This window comes from Nansenia antarctica (genome assembly GCF_963989245.1).
Source record: "Nansenia antarctica genome assembly, chromosome: 2".
Lineage (NCBI taxonomy): Eukaryota > Metazoa > Chordata > Actinopteri > Argentiniformes > Microstomatidae > Nansenia > Nansenia antarctica.
Genome location: NC_137675.1, coordinates 72,579,612 through 72,597,068, shown reverse-complemented (window position 1 = coordinate 72,597,068; position 17,457 = coordinate 72,579,612). Strand labels below are relative to the sequence as shown.

At 45.3% G+C, this 17,457-nt stretch overlaps 1 protein-coding gene across 1 annotated transcript; it reads right to left on the bottom strand.

Annotated features, from left to right (window-relative positions):
* Positions 1-838: 838 nt before the first annotated feature.
* map3k3 (mitogen-activated protein kinase kinase kinase 3) lies at positions 839-16,012 on the bottom strand. Its single transcript, XM_080523807.1, has 17 exons — positions 15,966-16,012; positions 11,881-11,961; positions 11,207-11,334; positions 10,947-10,987; positions 10,414-10,513; positions 10,105-10,218; positions 9,718-9,841; positions 8,729-8,862; positions 8,450-8,523; positions 8,239-8,306; positions 7,844-7,939; positions 7,227-7,385; positions 6,712-6,860; positions 5,368-5,499; positions 4,755-4,884; positions 4,385-4,562; positions 839-3,444 (listed from the first exon to the last, which is right to left on the bottom strand). The coding sequence occupies exons 2-17, from the start codon at positions 11,882-11,884 to the stop codon at positions 3,216-3,218; spliced, it is 1,860 nt and encodes a 619-aa protein (XP_080379933.1). The 5' UTR covers positions 11,885-11,961; positions 15,966-16,012; the 3' UTR covers positions 839-3,215.
* Positions 16,013-17,457: the final 1,445 nt, after the last annotated feature.

Sequence of the window (17,457 nt, the reverse complement as noted above, 5' to 3'; positions counted from 1 at the left end):
GAATCTAAATCTATCTGAATAATAACTGTTACATAACTATTATTGTGGATGCCAGTGTACTTTATAAAGCCACACGTCATCATTTTCATGGGAAAATAGTACTTTAATAGTACGGCATTACAAATACAACATTCATAATAAAATAAGAAAGTCAAATCTGGTGCCAGATGAACAAGAAACAACGGGTGATTTCGGCACAAGCATACACACACACACACACACACACACACACACACACACACACACACACACACACAAACACATGGCACAATCACACATATTAGCTGAAAAACAAGGTAATAACCCAGTGCCATCCCATCCCCTTGGCACACCAGTTCAAGCAAAGGAACCTTTGTTTCATAAAGGCTGTCTTCCACCCCAGCACCACATACTCTTTTGCTCTCATACAAGGAGAGATAAAATAGGGAAGGAGAAAGAGAGAAAGCAGGCATCAATTGGGTTGCTTTCTTTCTCTGAACAACGAGCTCTATTCACCAAGATGTTATTTTATTTACTAGACTGGGCCAGTCCAACTCCTGAACCTGCTGGCTGCTCTGACACAAAGACAAGATTGAAAAGCATACTCAGGACCACTGGTCCAAAAATCTCTTTTAGCACAAACACACACACTCCTTCCTTCCTTCCTTCCCCTCTCTCTCCGTACAGGAGAGAGTAAGTAAGTAACCAGAACATTTTTGTACAACATTGTGTTCTTCCCCCAAAGACTTACCTGGCACAATAAAGGTGACATAAAGCTATAAGGAAGGAAATCAGCCACACAAAGAAAATACACCAGAAACAAAAAAAAACATGTATTTTGTTTTTGAAATTAGGCACTCAACGATATACAAAAACACTGTCATTACAATGTTCTTTTTCATTGTAAATAAATTTGATATACTGGACTTTGCACTGCAAGTCCCCTGTCATGATACATAATCATTTATACATTTACAATATATCTAAACTATTAGGTCATATTCATTTGATTACCCCAGGGTTCTTTCTCTTCAAATAAACATTCGTTTTTATGGCTCTTTTCTAGTAACAGGACCATTTCCAATACTGAATTGATTCTAGCTGCCTTCAGCATTTAGCAGCCATGCGATATTCATTTGATCCACTTAAGTGTTTGGGAGACAGATATATAAAAAGAACAAGATAGGATTGAAAATCAGGCATGATTGATCAAAAAACGTTTGCTGAGAGAGTTGAGAGACCCAGACATTGGGCACTGGTCACTTGAACCCTGAGCTAAACAAAGTCGTCGTGTTGGGTGGAACCCCGGTCTCTGGTCTCTCCCTGATCAGGTATGCTCAGCTCTGTCTAACACACACACACACACACTCAGTCCCTCCTGTTAGAATTAGACTGAGCTCCTGCCAAGTAAGGTTATCCTGGTCATATCATTCATGTGCATTCTCTCAAAAGGAGACTCAAGGAATTCATATATTTCCCACACATCCCCCAGCAGAAGTAGGCTATAAATAAAGTTGCCTTATTGAGTGGTTCCAATAGATTTGTGGAATACCATGAAATAAATCTGGGAGGCTTAGACATACAGCCTGTTAGGAACGTGGATGAGTTTCTTGTATCAGAGCAGAGACCAGGTGAGACAGCCAGAGAGCGTTTCCACCCAAGGTTTTTCACTAATAAACCCCAATGTTGTATTCTCTGCAAAACCAGCTGCTTTCACAATTTATCACTTTTAACAGCATCATTTATGACACATTACTAAAAGTGTCAAATGGTCTAGAGTCAATATATAAAAAATATATTTATACTTATATATATTTGTATATAAAATCAAAATCGGATGAACACAGGGATATAAATAAAAGTGAAAGGATGTTCACACAAAAGAAAAGAAAAAAGAAATTTGGTAAGAAAACAAAAAACAACAACATTCATCTTATTTGATATAAAAGTGCAACTGACTCAAATTAATTCTAAATGGGTTAGAGAGGCCCCAACACCTCTCATGAACGGTAGGGATATATCGCAAGACAAACCCAATAGCAACTCACTTTACATCAAGACATTAAAGATTGCATTTCTTAAAAGTTATACTTTCAATCACAAAGTACAATATCATTGTTAAATGATTGAACCAAGCACGAACCAAACACGTTTGTCATGAATTACTATACCACTTGTCCTTGGCACAATGTGAGCTTATTCAGAAAACACTGGACTATGGACATGAAGGGGCTGCAATGGAGGCTTGGATCTTAATGCACAGGCATCACTGTCACCGACGTGAAGTACTGTAATAATAGTATGACAAAACAAACACATCAATATCTCTGTTTACCTGTCAGAGGTGAGGGACAAGAAATAAAAGTATAGTTTGTGTGTATGGTGGTGGTGGGGGGGGGGGTCTTCAAAAGACCACACAAAGAGAACTTTACAACAAATACAAATAATTTCAGGGACGGATGTACAGTAAGGGGAGTCAAAAGTTAAAAAGCTTAACAATAAAGACATCTATTCTCAATAACACTGAATGGTGCATCGGAGGGGGTCATCATCAGAAGGCACTGTGCTGGGCTGTGGTTAGATTCTGATTTGGCATAGTTAGACACCGAACAGACCCACAAGATACTGCTGCTCTATTGTGAGTCTCATAAAAACACTGTTCATTACCTCAGGGATTTCACCTAATAGGCCATGTCGAGAATGTAAACACAAGAGTGGACACATTGGTACAAAATTAAAGACACATTTGGTGCATGACCTGATCCCATCCTGGGTCACAAATCCTGGATCCAGACGTGTGTTTGAAGCTTGGAGTGTGTGTGTGTGTGTGTGTGTGTGTGTGCGCGTGTGTGCGTGTGCATGTGCTGATCCCTCCACACAGAACCAAAGCTATAGTTCCCATTAAGGCGATGAGTTCAGCTCTCCATAATAGACAGACAGCTTAGTGAAAACAAACCTGGCATGTAGTTCCCCCTGGTGGTGGAAGTTGGAGGCGCCGCAGCATGATTACTGCTGATGGCTGTGATCGTCAATTGCTAAGAATAATAGGACTAGGCTTGAGGGTAATTTGTTGTGGGTCAAGGCATGGCATCTCAAACATGTTGAGTCTGTGTGGTGTGGTGGGTCTGGTTGGGGAAAGAGCAGTGTGATGGAGAGTTAGACTTTAGGTTATGGAGCCAGAGTCTGCTGTGGGCCAGGAGTCCTTAGGAGAGTAGGCTAGGCTCCATCCTGCCCCCTCAGCACAGGATCTGGGAGAAGGGGTGTCTGAGCAGCTCCTCAGCGCTGGGCCGGTGTTTGGCCTCCACAAAGATGCGGTGGATGAAGTCGCGAGTGTGGTCGGAGGTGTTTGAAGGCAGCAGGGGCTTGGTGGGCTGGGTGGCGATCTTAAAGATGGCCGCCATGGCCTCGTATTCCGCCCAGGGCGGCTTCTCCGTCAGCATCTCTACCACCGTACAGCCAAGGCTCCTGGGTAAGGAGACAAAAACACATGAGAAGACACCAAAACATGAGCTTACACACACACTCACAACTGAGAGTAGCGCAATCAATACCATAAGTCTCATGTCAAGACAACCGTAATCTGTCAAGTTATTAATCAAATTGACTTGGAATGTTCAAGCACCCCTGACAAAAAAAGGCCTAGTGCTTCAGTACCTCAGTACCTCAGTCACTAGAGACCCTGAGACCCATGTCATCTCTCTGCTACTCTGCTCTGCTCTCAGGCTCACTGGAATGTTTTGGTGGAAACTTTTTCCCTTTTCCCCTCAGAACTGTTGACAATTAAAGTGTGCTTTGCTATTGCTGGCTGCAGGAGGCCGCTTCAGGAGACTGGAGGGGGGGGGGGGGGGAGGCATAGACAGAGAGCCCCATCCTGAAAATTACCCCCCTGCTGACACTCCCCAGGGGGGACTTGGAACTCGGAACATTCCGACCCCCGTTACAAGCTGGCTGGCTGACTCTTGGCCAATCACATCCCTCGCTTGATAGGACACCACCCAATCAGACTGCACAGGGAAATCCCTGGACAGCAGGTGGGCCCATCCCATATCGGGACCCTGTGTGTGTGTTAGTGAGACCGCCTTCTATTTTCTCGGTTAAATATAGCACTTCGCCCCTTTAAACATAGTGCTTTTTCCCTTTAAGAATCATGGTCTTTCCCAGTTTAGAAAAGCTATTTTCCATTTCCTTCACATTCCAGCTGTCTGGAGTGGTTCAGTCATTAAGGAAACCTATCTCCTTATAAGAGCACAAGGGCAGCACCTGACTATTCCAAGTAGGTAGTGGGATTGTTCCCCCTTCATCACCGCAACAAGTCAGAATCAACTGCATGCAACTCTGAGCTAAGACACCTTTTTCAAACCTTAACCCAACCATGATGGAGAGCTTGTTTGTCCCAGTCACTTACCAGACGTCTGCCTTCCTGCCATAGCCCTCTCCACTGATCACTTCCGGGCTCATCCAGTAGGGGGTGCCAGTGACCGAGCGGATACCAGTGCCAGACATACAGATGGTCTGCAGCCTCTTGCTGGCACCAAAGTCTCCCAGCTTCACGTTTCCCGCTGAATCCCGCAGGATGTTGGCACCTGGGTACAGAAAAAAACGTCACAGTCATGAGACACTCAACCATCACCATCCTTGCATTCTCAACTTCAGATTCAGATTCAGGTCCTAGGGCGCACAACGTCTCAAAATCTACACATGATGAAGCAAACTATCTTCTCCATCACTGTTTACTTATAGACTTCTGAGCCGACAGTTGACCTTGATATAATCACCTTTGATGTCCCGGTGAACGATCATATTGCTGTGCAGATAAGACATGCCCTCCAGGATCTGGCGAGTGTACTTCCGGGTCACGTTTTCCGTCAGCGCCCCATAGGCCTTCAGCTGGTCTTTGACGGAACCCTGAGGAGAAGGAAGTGCATGGTTTTACATGCCATCCCCAAGAGAGAAGGGCAAGAGACTGGGAACCAGTAGAGGCTGTTGGAGGTAGAGATCGGAGGATGGTGGGCTCATTGCAATTAGGGGTGGGCATCGACGATCGATAATTGATCGATAAGGATCTTGGTCGATCACAAAATAAAACATTTGGTCGATCACAAAAAACAAAAACAAAATAGTTTTTTTTTTTTGTGATCGACCAAATGTTTTATTTTGTGATCGACCAAGATCCTTATCGATCAATTATCGATCGTCGATGCCCACCCCTAATTGCAATGCAAACATCTATGTTTGATACCATTCCTAATTCCATGCAATGAGCCCGTACTCCGATCTCTCCCTCCACCAGCCTCCACTCCTGGGAACAGGTCCAGCACTTCAAACCCCAGATCAACTCTAGCCCCCACTAATAACTTCAGCCCTTGGCAGTGATGTGAGCTGTCGTACCCCGGGCATGAACTCCATGAAGATGGTGAGGGTCTTCTCATTGTGGTCCCTCAGGCAGCCGTAGTATTGGACGATGCGCTCATGGTGAAGGTTCTTCAACAACTGGATCTCACACTCCAAAGCACTCACCTCCTACAGAAAAAAAAACAGGGGGAAAGAGAATGAGGAAAAACATGCATGAGTGCATGATTGACAGAAGAAGACCTAAAAGGAAAGCTCAATCACATCCCTTACAGGATGCATCCACAATTCCAAACCAACAAAACCCAAAACATTACCTATAAAAAATACATTTGTTTCCTTGACTATAAAAGAACGTATGACACCATACTTATCTAACCGTTATTTAGTCAGGTAAGTCATGAAGAGATTCTCTTCTACAATAATACACAGAGACAAAAGACAACCAAAACCACTAACAAACGGGAATGGCTGTCCTGGCATGGACTGAAACCCTCAGCAGAGATCTAATGGCTGGTAACAGTCCAGTTCCTCAAAAGCAGTTCCTGTGTTTACCTCCGAGAATGTGGACACAGAGGTCAAATCACAAGGGGCCGGAGAGAGAGGGAGAGAGACGGAGAAGGAGACAGAGGGAGCGGAAGAGGGGAAAGGAAGAGATATACAAAGTATTCGCGACACAAAGACCCACTAAATAGATAAAAACAACAACAACTGATTAACATCCGCTCCAGGCTAGGGGGACAGCAGCAGAGGAGGGTTTGGGGAGGGGGTTGATGGGTAAAAAGAGGCCAAGGAAAAGCTGCCCCCTCCCCCCGTGCTCGTCCCCCCTGCAAATACTCCAGGCAGATATAGGAAGTGACAGTGCATGTTTTCTCTGTGGCAGACAGGAAAAGACATTAGGGGGGGGGGGGGGGGTTGGGGCATATTCCTCCTCTGAGTTCATTGCTCTCAGAAACAGAGAGACAAGCATTTGCATTCAGGATTTAGACACTGCCAGTGACAGATACCACAGGTTTGTGTGAATCCTTAACACAGATCTGCTGCTTTTCCTAGATTTTACCAACCCTTAGTGAAAGTTGCTAACATTCTGCATCCCTCCTCAGAAGCCTCTTAAGAGTAGATCAACAATGCAGATCATATTACCTCACTCTCTGTCATTACACCAGCCTAGGGGTGCTTCATGCTTCACCCTCTGGACAAAACTGGAATTCTAATATATTTGACATACCTTCTCAAGTGATACCTGCCTGAGGGAAAAGGGGGTATGTCAAAGCTACAGAGGCCTGACTGTGAATATGAGGCTGTGATATTGAAGGGCCCAGACCGTCCGTGTACAATAGCACACATTGGAGGTATGCCTGTGTCCCCCTTCCTGGGTCTCACCTTGCTGGTCTCGGGACTGTCCGGGTCAAAGGTGACCTGCTTGGCAGCCAGCTCCCTCCCTGTGTCCACGTCATAGCACAGGTAGACTCTCCCGAACGCCCCCTGACCCAGCAGCTTACCCCGCCTCCATGTCATAGGAGCACTGGGGGCTGTGGAGGAACAACAAATCAAATAGAGAGCACGCACACGCACGCACACGCACACGCACGCACACGCACGCACACACACACACACACACACACACACACACACGCACACACGCACACACACACACACACACGCACACACACACACACACACCCATCAATATATGTGACAGCAGCTGGTGACACCCGGAACAAGTCGCCAACCGACCAAGTGTTCTGACTTTTATTCGGAAAAAAGCCTGAATTTTGATTGGTTGGCGACTTGTTCCCAGTTTCACCAGCTGCTGTCACATATATGTAATATCATATATGGGTAACATATATGATATATCAACAATATAAGCTGGAGAGGCGGAGTTTGGCACTCACACTTGTGAGCCACGGGGCGCTCCTGTGGGCGGAGTCTGCCCTGAGCGTCGACCAGCTGCCTGCCCAGGCTCTCCTCGCTGCCGTTGAGGGAGCGCCGCGACGGCACCAACGTAAACAGGTTCCCCTGCGGGCGACGGATACGCGGGAATGTCCGCCGGCCTGAAGGACGAGGCAAGGACGGAGAGAGTAGAGGTTAGGAAGAGATGATGAGAGGAAGAGTAGAGGATGGGTACAGTGTGGAGAGTAGAGACATTAGGAGACGGAGTCAGGGGGAATACAGACACCACAGGGCAGAGCAGGGGGTCAGGGGTCAGATATCGGCTCAGAAGCCAAGTATGAGGTCACCCAGTATCGACCTGAAATATTTCACTAGACTAGAGCCTTTTCTCAATCGTCAGAGAAATTACTCCTCGTGTCCTCTCCTCCGTCCTCCACTCGAGCCGTCCTCAAAAAGCGTCGGAAAAGAATATCTCAGAAGAGGGACCTGGATCTCCTCCTCCGTTTTGCGTTTTCAGTATGACACGAGCGGAGGACGAAGGAGAGGACAGGAGGAGTTTTGTTCCTAACAATTTAAGAAAGAAAAGGCTTAGGTTAGGTTAGAGATGGAGGAACCCTACCTTCACTGTGGTCCTTGTGGTGCAGGGAAACGTGGTACCTGCGTGGGTACGTTCCTCCCTTCCCCACCACCTTATCATACGCATGGTTCTCCCGGTCTGAGCCCCAGAGAAGAGAAGAACCAGTGAGAGAGAGAGAGAGAGAGAGAGCATAGTAGGTTAAGATTAAGATGAGGTCAGCTCAATTACACAGCATCCACAAGTCTCTGCTACTAATAAAATCCGCCGTTTTATACTAAGAGCTGCTTGTTCTGTTGCTCGGGAGAACAATGTAGCGTTGTTGTTGCTAGGAACTGGAGTGTGTTGGGGACTGTTGCTAAGGCCATGGAGAAGGGCTCTGTTGCCAGGAGCTATTCCTGTGCGGTGATGGCATCCTCCTCCTTGACAACGGCACCCACCTGAGCACTCCTGCCGGTTGTCAGGGTAGCTTTTGGCTCTGTGCATGCGCGACTTCCTCAAGGAGGGGCTGGGAAGAGAGAGAGAAAGAGAGAGAGAGAGTGAGAGACACACACACACAGACACAGACACACACACACACACACACACACACACACAATATCACTGTAACCTTTCCAACATGGGCACACACACAACCCTGCCCTCACTCACCTGTCTGAGCTGCTGTCCAGTGACTGGCAGCTCCCGGACACAGAGTTCTCTGCACTGCTCCAAGGGTCCAGCACCTGTGGACAGACGATGTGATGAGTATTTGGCCCTCTGTCTATGTGTGTGTGTGTGTGTGTGTGTGTGTGTGTGTGTGTGTGCGTCCATGTGTATACAGTGCAAATGTGTGCAAGTATTATTCAAGTGTGTTTGTGTATGTGTGTGTCGTCTGACATCATGGTGTGTGTGTGTGTGTTTTTATGAGTGTACAATGCGATGACTCACACACTGGTCGTTACTCTCTGGAATGAACTCTCCTTCACTGTTGATGCTGGTGTAGGAGCCCTGCCGGGCGATCCTCTGCTGGCGTTCAGGGACGTAGCCGGGCGGTGGCGAGCTGCGCCCCGTGTTCTGGGAGCCTGGGACGGGGTGATCGGACAGACGAATCAGGATGATGAAAAACAGGGTCCGAGTCAGGGTCTGTTATTGACACTATCACACTATGCTCGATAAATGGAAATCAATGACATATATCACAGATATATCACATATATCAATCATGTTTTAGTGTACCACCAACAACAGATTATTCTGTAGTAGGAGCAGAGAAAATAAAAACTTAGCATTGCATTATAAGCATGCATGCCCTCTATCTCTTGCCTCAGTTCCCAAACAGATAGATGTGGAAAAGACAGATTGAAAACAGACTTAACTTTTTAAAATAATTTTTTTAAAGAAATGTCTGCTTGGGGCAGGTATCTACTGAGAACTTTTTCAGCTCCTCTCGCGGCCATAATCTCAGCCCCCCCCCCCTCCCCCCAAAACAAGCAGCATTTCTAAACCAGGCCATTGGCCCTCCGCGCTAATAGTGTCTCACAATCTGATTGGCTTATGGCCAGCAGGCCATTGTAGAGCAGCCAGTGATGGTGGACAGGAAAAGGAAGAGGACCCACTGTTAGGAGGGGAAGCCAGAGGAACAACAGCCAGAGAGGGAAAGAGAGAGAGAGAGAGAGAGGAAGAGAGAAAGAGAAAGTAAAAGACTAAAAGATTCTTCAATGACAGTAACCCAAGACCAAACCCAATAACACAATACAAATCAGCCAAGTAGGGCAACCTCAATGGGGCAAACATCATGCCACTGCCCTCTTCCCTTCCCCTTTCTGATGTAGTTGACGACAACTCCCTCCAGAGAGACAGAGGAGGAGGAGGTGGAATGCCAGTAGAGGAAGCAGGCAGCTACAGTATTCAGGTGAAACCCTGCAGCTCATACTCACTGGTGGAGAGGTGGCGCCCCCTGGGTTCTGCAGCCTGGTACACAGCCGTGCTGACATCACCGGTAGACTGGGACGCCTTGATCCGCACTTGCTTACACACTGTATGGTGGGGAGAGAGGGAGGCCTAGGGGAGATGGGGGAGGATCACAAGTCTGGTACACACACACAGGATCCCACATGCACTGTCACCATCCTGTCAAAAGTGTATGTTTGTGTGCGTGTTATATGTATGTGTGGTAGAGTAAGTGAAACCCCATTACTGAAGAGGGGGGCTATTACATTATGTTGTTATGACATTATGTTGTTATGACATGTTTACAGTTAGTGTACAGTACTACGCGCGTGTGCGTGTGTGTGTGTGTGTGTGTGTGTGTGTGTGTGTCTTACGTTGCTGTGCTCCTGCATTAGCAGCAGTATCTTGATGCTCTTCATGTTGGAGCTGCGGTCCAGAAGGTCGATGGCCTTGTCCAAGTCATCCTGACCATGCAGAGGGATGGACATCTGGAAACAGACCACAAAGATGGCTGAACAGGGACCTGACACAAACTGTTATCCATTTCTGCTGTGTTTCTATAAGAGTCAGTCTTCATGTGTGGATGCATTGTGTTGGTGTATGTGTGAGAGATTGTTGACAGAGACAGAGACGAAGGGAGAGGGAGGAAGAGGGGGAGGGGGTGGAGTTGAGCTTAGTTATACCTCATTGTTCATATAGTGCAAGTCTAGCTGTTGGCCAAAGACAGTCTTGACTTTTTGTTGGATTTCCTCAAACTTTACAGGCCGGCCGAACATCAGGATCCTACAGACACACATTTAGACAGACACAAATCCAGAGAGAGGGATGTGTTGGTCAGGAAACTATTACTTCTTTAGATATTCTCTCTCTCTCTCTCTCTCTCTCTCTCACACACACACACACACACACACACACACACACACACACACACACACACACACACACACACACACACACACACACACACACACACACAGCTAGTTTTCAGCATGTGCAGATTCCTCTAAGTACACCTAGCATAGCTGTGGTTTCTCCTGGCAACCACCGCTAAACCACAGTCCTTTCCATTTCCATTCTCCGGTTCACATACCAGTCTGAGTCAAAGGCTAGAGGGCTGTTTGTTTGAGCTGAGTGAGTTGACCATGATTTTACACACACACACACACACACACACACACACACACACACACACACACACACACAAAATCTCCCTCACCTCCTCTCTCCACTGAACTCAAACTTCATTCTGACATCATCCTGAGGGATCTAAGAAACAAAGCTCAGTCAGAGGGGGTCATAACAGGTCACCAGAGGTCATCAAGTCATTATTATAAGGATCATCATGGGTTGAAAAGTTAAATGTACAGTTTCAATTCATGACATCAATTCATGACAGACCTCTCTGTGGAGAGTAAGGGGTAAGGTGAGGCTACCATATCAGAGGGTATGGAGGGAGGAGGTAGGGCAGGGGTATACCTGTCTCTTGGCAGTGGTGGGTGTGGGGGTCTTTGGCTTGCCCGTGTCATAGGAGGGCACAGGCTGGCGCCGGGTCATCTGAAGGGCCACCAGATCCTTCATTATGGAGTGGAGAGCCTGTCGCTCATCTAGAGGGTTAGGGAGAAAGACACGCTTACCGAAACATAGAAGTGAGTACGAAAGAAAGAAAGGAGAGAGAGGGAGAGGGAGAGGGAGAGAGAGAGGCCCCTACCACTTAGTTCTGTCCTAAACAGTGTATGCAGACAATTAGTCAGTCATCTCTAACTAAACCCACATTGAGAGTGTCCAGTGACAGGGTAACGGAGGCAGTGAGAGGACTGCAGTGTTTTTGATATTCCTTTTCCCATGTTTGATCTCCGAGCTAGCTCTGCATCGGCTGTGTTAGCTCACGAAAGGAAAATATTCCCCTTGTGTAGTTTGGACAGACATCACACAGCACCAGGGCAGGAGAGAGAACCAGATCCCTGTGTCTGTAACACTGAAAAATCTATCCTTCACCCGCCAGTGTCTGGAGTACCAGCTTACACAGGACTGGAGGATTTTGTGTGTGTGTGTGTCTGTGTGTCTGTGTGTTGATCTTAATGTACATTTGTGGAAATCTATGTACAACATCATTAAGGTGTCAGATATGATAAGACAAGAAAGGGACTCACTCATGTTGGCGGTGTGTGTATGTTGCCTTTGACAAACAGCTTCAGAGATCTTCAGGCACTTCACCCATCAACAGCCTGCAGCTGAAAGCACGACAACACCATCATTAAGCATATGGAACAGGTTTGCAATAGCATCATCTACACATTTGTCATTCTCAACATCATAATTATCATCTTTATGGTCAACATTATGTGAAGCTGAGACAAGGCAGTAGATATAGTAAGATATAGTGGTATATAGTGGTAGTCATACAAATAATAGAAATTGCACTCGGAGGCAGTGGATGGTAGAGGTTGTATTGAATAAATAATTAATAATTAAGGGTAGGTAGTCTGTGTGCGTGGGGTGTGCTTAAGGATAAATAGTCATTACAAACTAGCAGTGTCTATTTCATATAACTGTACTAAATAATAGTGTGTAAACATGTGGACATGGGGTGCATAATATATGTTTGTGAGACACAGAGAACAGCTAATAGAGTCTCTCTTTGACTAAGCATCAATTTCTCATGGCTAGTTGACTGCAGGCATGCAAAGCAAAGCATGCACAGTTAAACTAAATATTTGTTTTTGTTTCAAGTTGTTTCAACAAAGAACCCAAAAGAGTTCTTCAAGAGTGCCCCCACAAGAGTGTACCACACAATTCCTCAAAGGTGATGACCTTCACTGCCAATTGTAAGGTAGATGGCTGGACCTATGGACTTGCACACACTTCAAGCCAATGGGTGCCAGTCCACCCACCCTAACAAAACACTTGCATGAAAATAAATGCAGACGTAATACAGTTAGAATCAAACAAGAATCAACATCACAGGTACATTAATTAGCGAGATAATGCAACAGAAAGATCTACCCACAATTCCCTTGCAACAGAAGGGAGCATAATTGCTAGGGAGTTACGGGTAATTGTGAATTTCTGTTCTTTGTGGTGAATTATCTCACTATCCAACGTACCTGTGATGTTGGTTGTTATTTGATTCTCCTGGAATGATGTCAAAGATGTACAAATTGCATGTACACCACATACTTTGGGGGAATCATTTGGTATGAATCCCATTCTTGTTGATTAGTCAAATGTGTAATTCAGTCAACTTCTCAACATTTATTGAACAGATCTGATATAACTGAAAGGTACATTTTTACAGTATGGAAAATAAACTAAATGACTTTTCTTGGACGAGGTGTGGATGTGAAAATGCAATTCAAAATCATTGACAATGTGTGTGTGTGTGTGTGTGTGTGTGTGTGTGTGTGTGTGTGTGTGTGTGTGTGTGTGTGTGAGAGAGAGAGAGAGAGAGAGTTTGCACATAAGAACGTGAGAGTTGAAAAGGTCTGAAACTCGAGTTGCATTGGCACAGACACGTCTGGCACAAACCAGCGCAAAGAAGTTTTACTGGGAATATTTGGCCATTTCAAATGTCTGCCAGCTTTAAACTTCTCAGACTGCATGAGCCATAAAACACTCACTCAACCGTTTCATAACTTCACTGTTAATGTTAAAAGGCCAATCTTATTTAAATTATGCCTGCTTTGTGCCAGAAAAACATTTTCCCTGATTTACCATATCCTTCAACAAGGTAAAGCATTAAAGGGTAGGCTATTTATTCACTAATGTATCCAAGGCGACAACAGGATTATGAACTTTCAGGCATTTCCTTTTGTGAAGTGGGTTGCCATATTGATGACTATGAATCTCTAGAATTCAAAGTACATTTGCAAAACTTGAATTGAATATTCAGCAAGGATATTTCGGGAAAAAAATAGTTCTAACTAATTTGTATTTTCTTGGAGAACAAAATAAACAATAGTACGTGACTGATATTAACATATCTGGTAAATGTTATACCGTGTGACCTGGGGTGTTCTGGTGGTCTAGCACCGCGGTCTACAGTGCACACATATGCCCATGTCAGCATGGGTTCGAGTCTGGTCCATTCCCGGCCCATGCCCTGCTGACATGCCCTCTCTCCCTTCTTCTCCTTACTTTCATGTCTGTCTTCACTATATCTGTCCAGAAAAAATTAAAATATAAGTGGGTCTGCCCCACTCAGAAGAAAAAAGAAAAGAAAAAAAAATACATTGTAAACGGTGGTTTTTGAAAATAGCAACGGTATTTATCAATACCGTTATAAAACTGTCATAAATTAAAAATAATAATGATAGTCCTGATACCGTAAACCGCGGTTATACCATAAACCATGGTTACATTTGGGGGCGGTTTAACAGTGTCAAAAATTCAATACTGACCAACGCCTAATGCAAGGTGGTTGCACTAGGCATATACAAAAAATGCTGTCCAAAGTACATAATCCCAAACAAGATCACCCCCAAACATAATATATCAAATGTAATGTCCCATTATTGACTCAAATAGACCAAGCCAGAAGCCTGACAGTTGGTCACCACATCATGACCTAAGCTTTGTTACCTTGCCCAGGGGACGACGGCGACAACAACTCACTATTGTGACTCAGCGCTCAATATCCACAGAGCTAAAACACACACACACACACACACACACACACACACACACACACCTGGTAACATTGAAGCCTGGGGTGAGTAATGTAGAACTGTCAACCTTGTCAAATGTGCTATTATTTCTGGACTTCAAATGGAATGAAACAGGTGTGCTGATGATTGAACTCACATAAATACATTGCATCCTGCCAACCTTCCTCACCCCACCCACAAACAGCAGGAGGGAGAGACACAAGCTGGGTTGAGGATAATGCAGGTAAATAGCTGAGAGGGTGGAGAGGTGTGAAGCAGCTAAGGAGGAGATGGGAGAGAGAGATGGAGGGGGGGGGGGGGGGGGGGGGTTGAGAGGGGGCACCTGAAACACATCAATGGCTCTCTGGATTTCTGGGTAATAATCACCCACTGGAATGCCAAGCATGTCCGTCTGTGGTCGCCAGACCGTTACTGTGTGGCGTTCAGCAGGCCTCTCGCCACACTCACTTTCCCCTCACCCAAGAGTGGTACCAATGCTTTTATGGCCTTTTTCCTTCACCACAAGTCAAATGCTTGACACTAGCGCCTCTCACTCCCTGAAAAAACTATGGATGACATGCCTTGGTCGCAAAGGACCTCAGCACACACCAACCCTCCTAGACCTACGCTTGAAGTGTCAGGAGCTCCATGATGAGACCCCTGGATGTAAAAACACTGTGCTCAAAACATGTTACGGTGATGTCACAACTCCACGAGGAGCCCTCGTAGTTATAGATTGACTGCCTTCTCTGTCTGCCTCTCTATCGCTCAGTTCCCTCGCTCTCCTGATTTTAATTACCTTCCCAGCGGAATGTGGGGAATTCAGCGAGGAGAGAGAGGCGCACACTGCCAGTCCAGTCAGCTGTGCCCGCTTTGTTTTCCTTGTATCGCATTTCCAGGACTAGCAGGATTTACATGGATTTCCCCCCCCCCCCACCCCCACATCTTTCTGCCTGCTTTGAGGTGTTTAGTCTATGGCTGTTTTTCCCAGCCACGGTCCTTACTCTGTCTCAGACTGGGGTTGCATCTGGAGGCAGGGCCTTACATCAAAAATCCCCTGGAGCTGCCCCTGGCCTGACGTCTCTCCTTGTTCTAGGGGGCTCAAGTACTCTAGGTTGGCGCGACCTGCTGTGTTAACAGCTGCACTGCAAGGCTAGAGAAAAGAGATGCTATTAAAGGTTATAGTGACTAGTAGGGATGCCTGGCTAGTGCAACTCAAGAGTACAGGCTGCCAAGTGTGTACAAACAAAACAGAGGTCAGTAGGCAGAACCTCTTGTGCATTTACAGTTACCCTCAGATGTGATGGCAGAATAGACTGCATGGAGAGTATGAGAGGGCCTCTTGGGCAGCTCTATAAATTGGCAAACCTGGATGTATGGTAGCCCACTGTCAGTCACTCATTTGAAACCACTCTGTACCCAGTTCCAGTCCTTTTGTCATTGCCTTTTAATTAGTATGTTTGATCACAGTAAATACATTTTTGGTAGAATAAATGTCTGGCTGAGGGCATCTCATCACTCACTAAGAGCAAGCTTCTATACATCGGATTGATTTGAAATTGTCACGTGATATGGTGTGCATGAGCTCTCACCTGTGGTGTCGCCCTGGTCTGGTGACTGACCTCAGACTCGAGGGTCCTTCCACTGCCTTGTGTCAACTTCTCTTCATATAGGTAATTTCACCACCTTGAACTCCAGACCTTCATCCTCATTTGTAATTCCAACTCTGAGTAGTCATGTCACTGTCACTCACAAACACACAGAGATGCTGAGTGATGTGGTTTCCATGATGGGGTTGCCCCCCAGGTGTGGGGGCACTTGGTGCGCGCGTTGCTCCTCAAAAGTGTATTGCGCACACGTCAATAAATGATTTCTACTGAGCGGTGCTGATGCACTCTCGTCACTTAGAGACCATCACCGTGAAGGCTTAAGTTTGGGGATATTTCTGAAGCAAAATCAACATGACAGAGACAAAGAGTCCACACTTGGCTAGCCTACATTAGACAGTGCTTAGAAAATAACTACAAATATATGGGTCAGCCTTGCGTCACCACAAAAACTTCCGACAGGTTGTACATCTTCCCAAACGTTTGCAGAAAAGAAATATGTCCGATGGCATTTCATTGTTGTGTAATAACTAACCTACAGTCTGGAATGCATAAAGTAGGCTAAACCAAGGCTATATAGTATACGTCTGTCTATTCAATAGGCTTCATGAACAACATCTACAGGTGAAATATTTTTGAAAGGATGATTTAACACAAAAGGTGTAACAATAATCGTGTTGCCTTTATGAAATCCATTTGTAACAGTACACCAGAGGAAAGGGACGAAGCGATTTCCGTGATTTTGATGGCCTCTTTTCCTGCTAACTTTGCAGATTTTCTCCCTTTGGTCTATTATCGTTTTCACTTCAAAGTGTATTGTTTCATTTCTATGCAGCAAAATATATACTTTCAGAGCCCCCTGTATTCGTCTATAAACTGCATTCAGGTATCGGACATTTATATAACAAAGAAATAAGGGTAAAATGTTATTCAATACACAACATGGTGGAGACGGGAATCTACTACAACGGAGCCTAAATCGGAAAGCATATTCTTGTCCGAATAAAGTAATAAAAACAAGCTATAATAATAACAAATTGTTGACTAGAATATACACTATCGCAAAACATGAATTTATAGACTAATACAAGTTATTACATGACACTTTCCTCAGGAAAATAGATCGTGCGCAAAACAACTGAACTTTTACCATCTCTGAAATGCAGTGAAGAGCTCCAACTCAACTAAAGTGAAAACATGGTGCATAATTGATCAACATGCACAAACTCTTCAGAAGGACGCTTGGTATAGATTCCATAAAAAAAAGTTCGAATCCCGGTGCTGACCAACACGTAAAAGTAAAATGAATCTTGAATGCATCTAAATTTCCTGACTGAAAAAAAAAAACAATTCGTCACCGGAACCCCTTTTACGCTTCCTAAAACGAGAAAAAGTGTTCCAAATGCTGTGGATGATTCAATCTTTTTTCTGAATGCGTTGATTGTTCATGTTCAATAGCGTATCATTGAAAGTGTCC

Excerpts from the sequence above, each read along its gene's own strand:
- map3k3 (XM_080523807.1), bottom strand. Across the intron at positions 7,386-7,843 it reads CCACAAGGACCACAGTGAAG|GCCGGCGGACATTCCCGCGT; the intron begins GTAGGGTTCCTC and ends CTCGTCCTTCAG. Across the intron at positions 4,885-5,367 it reads TCATGGAGTTCATGCCCGGG|GGTTCCGTCAAAGACCAGCT; the intron begins GTACGACAGCTC and ends CCTTCTCCTCAG.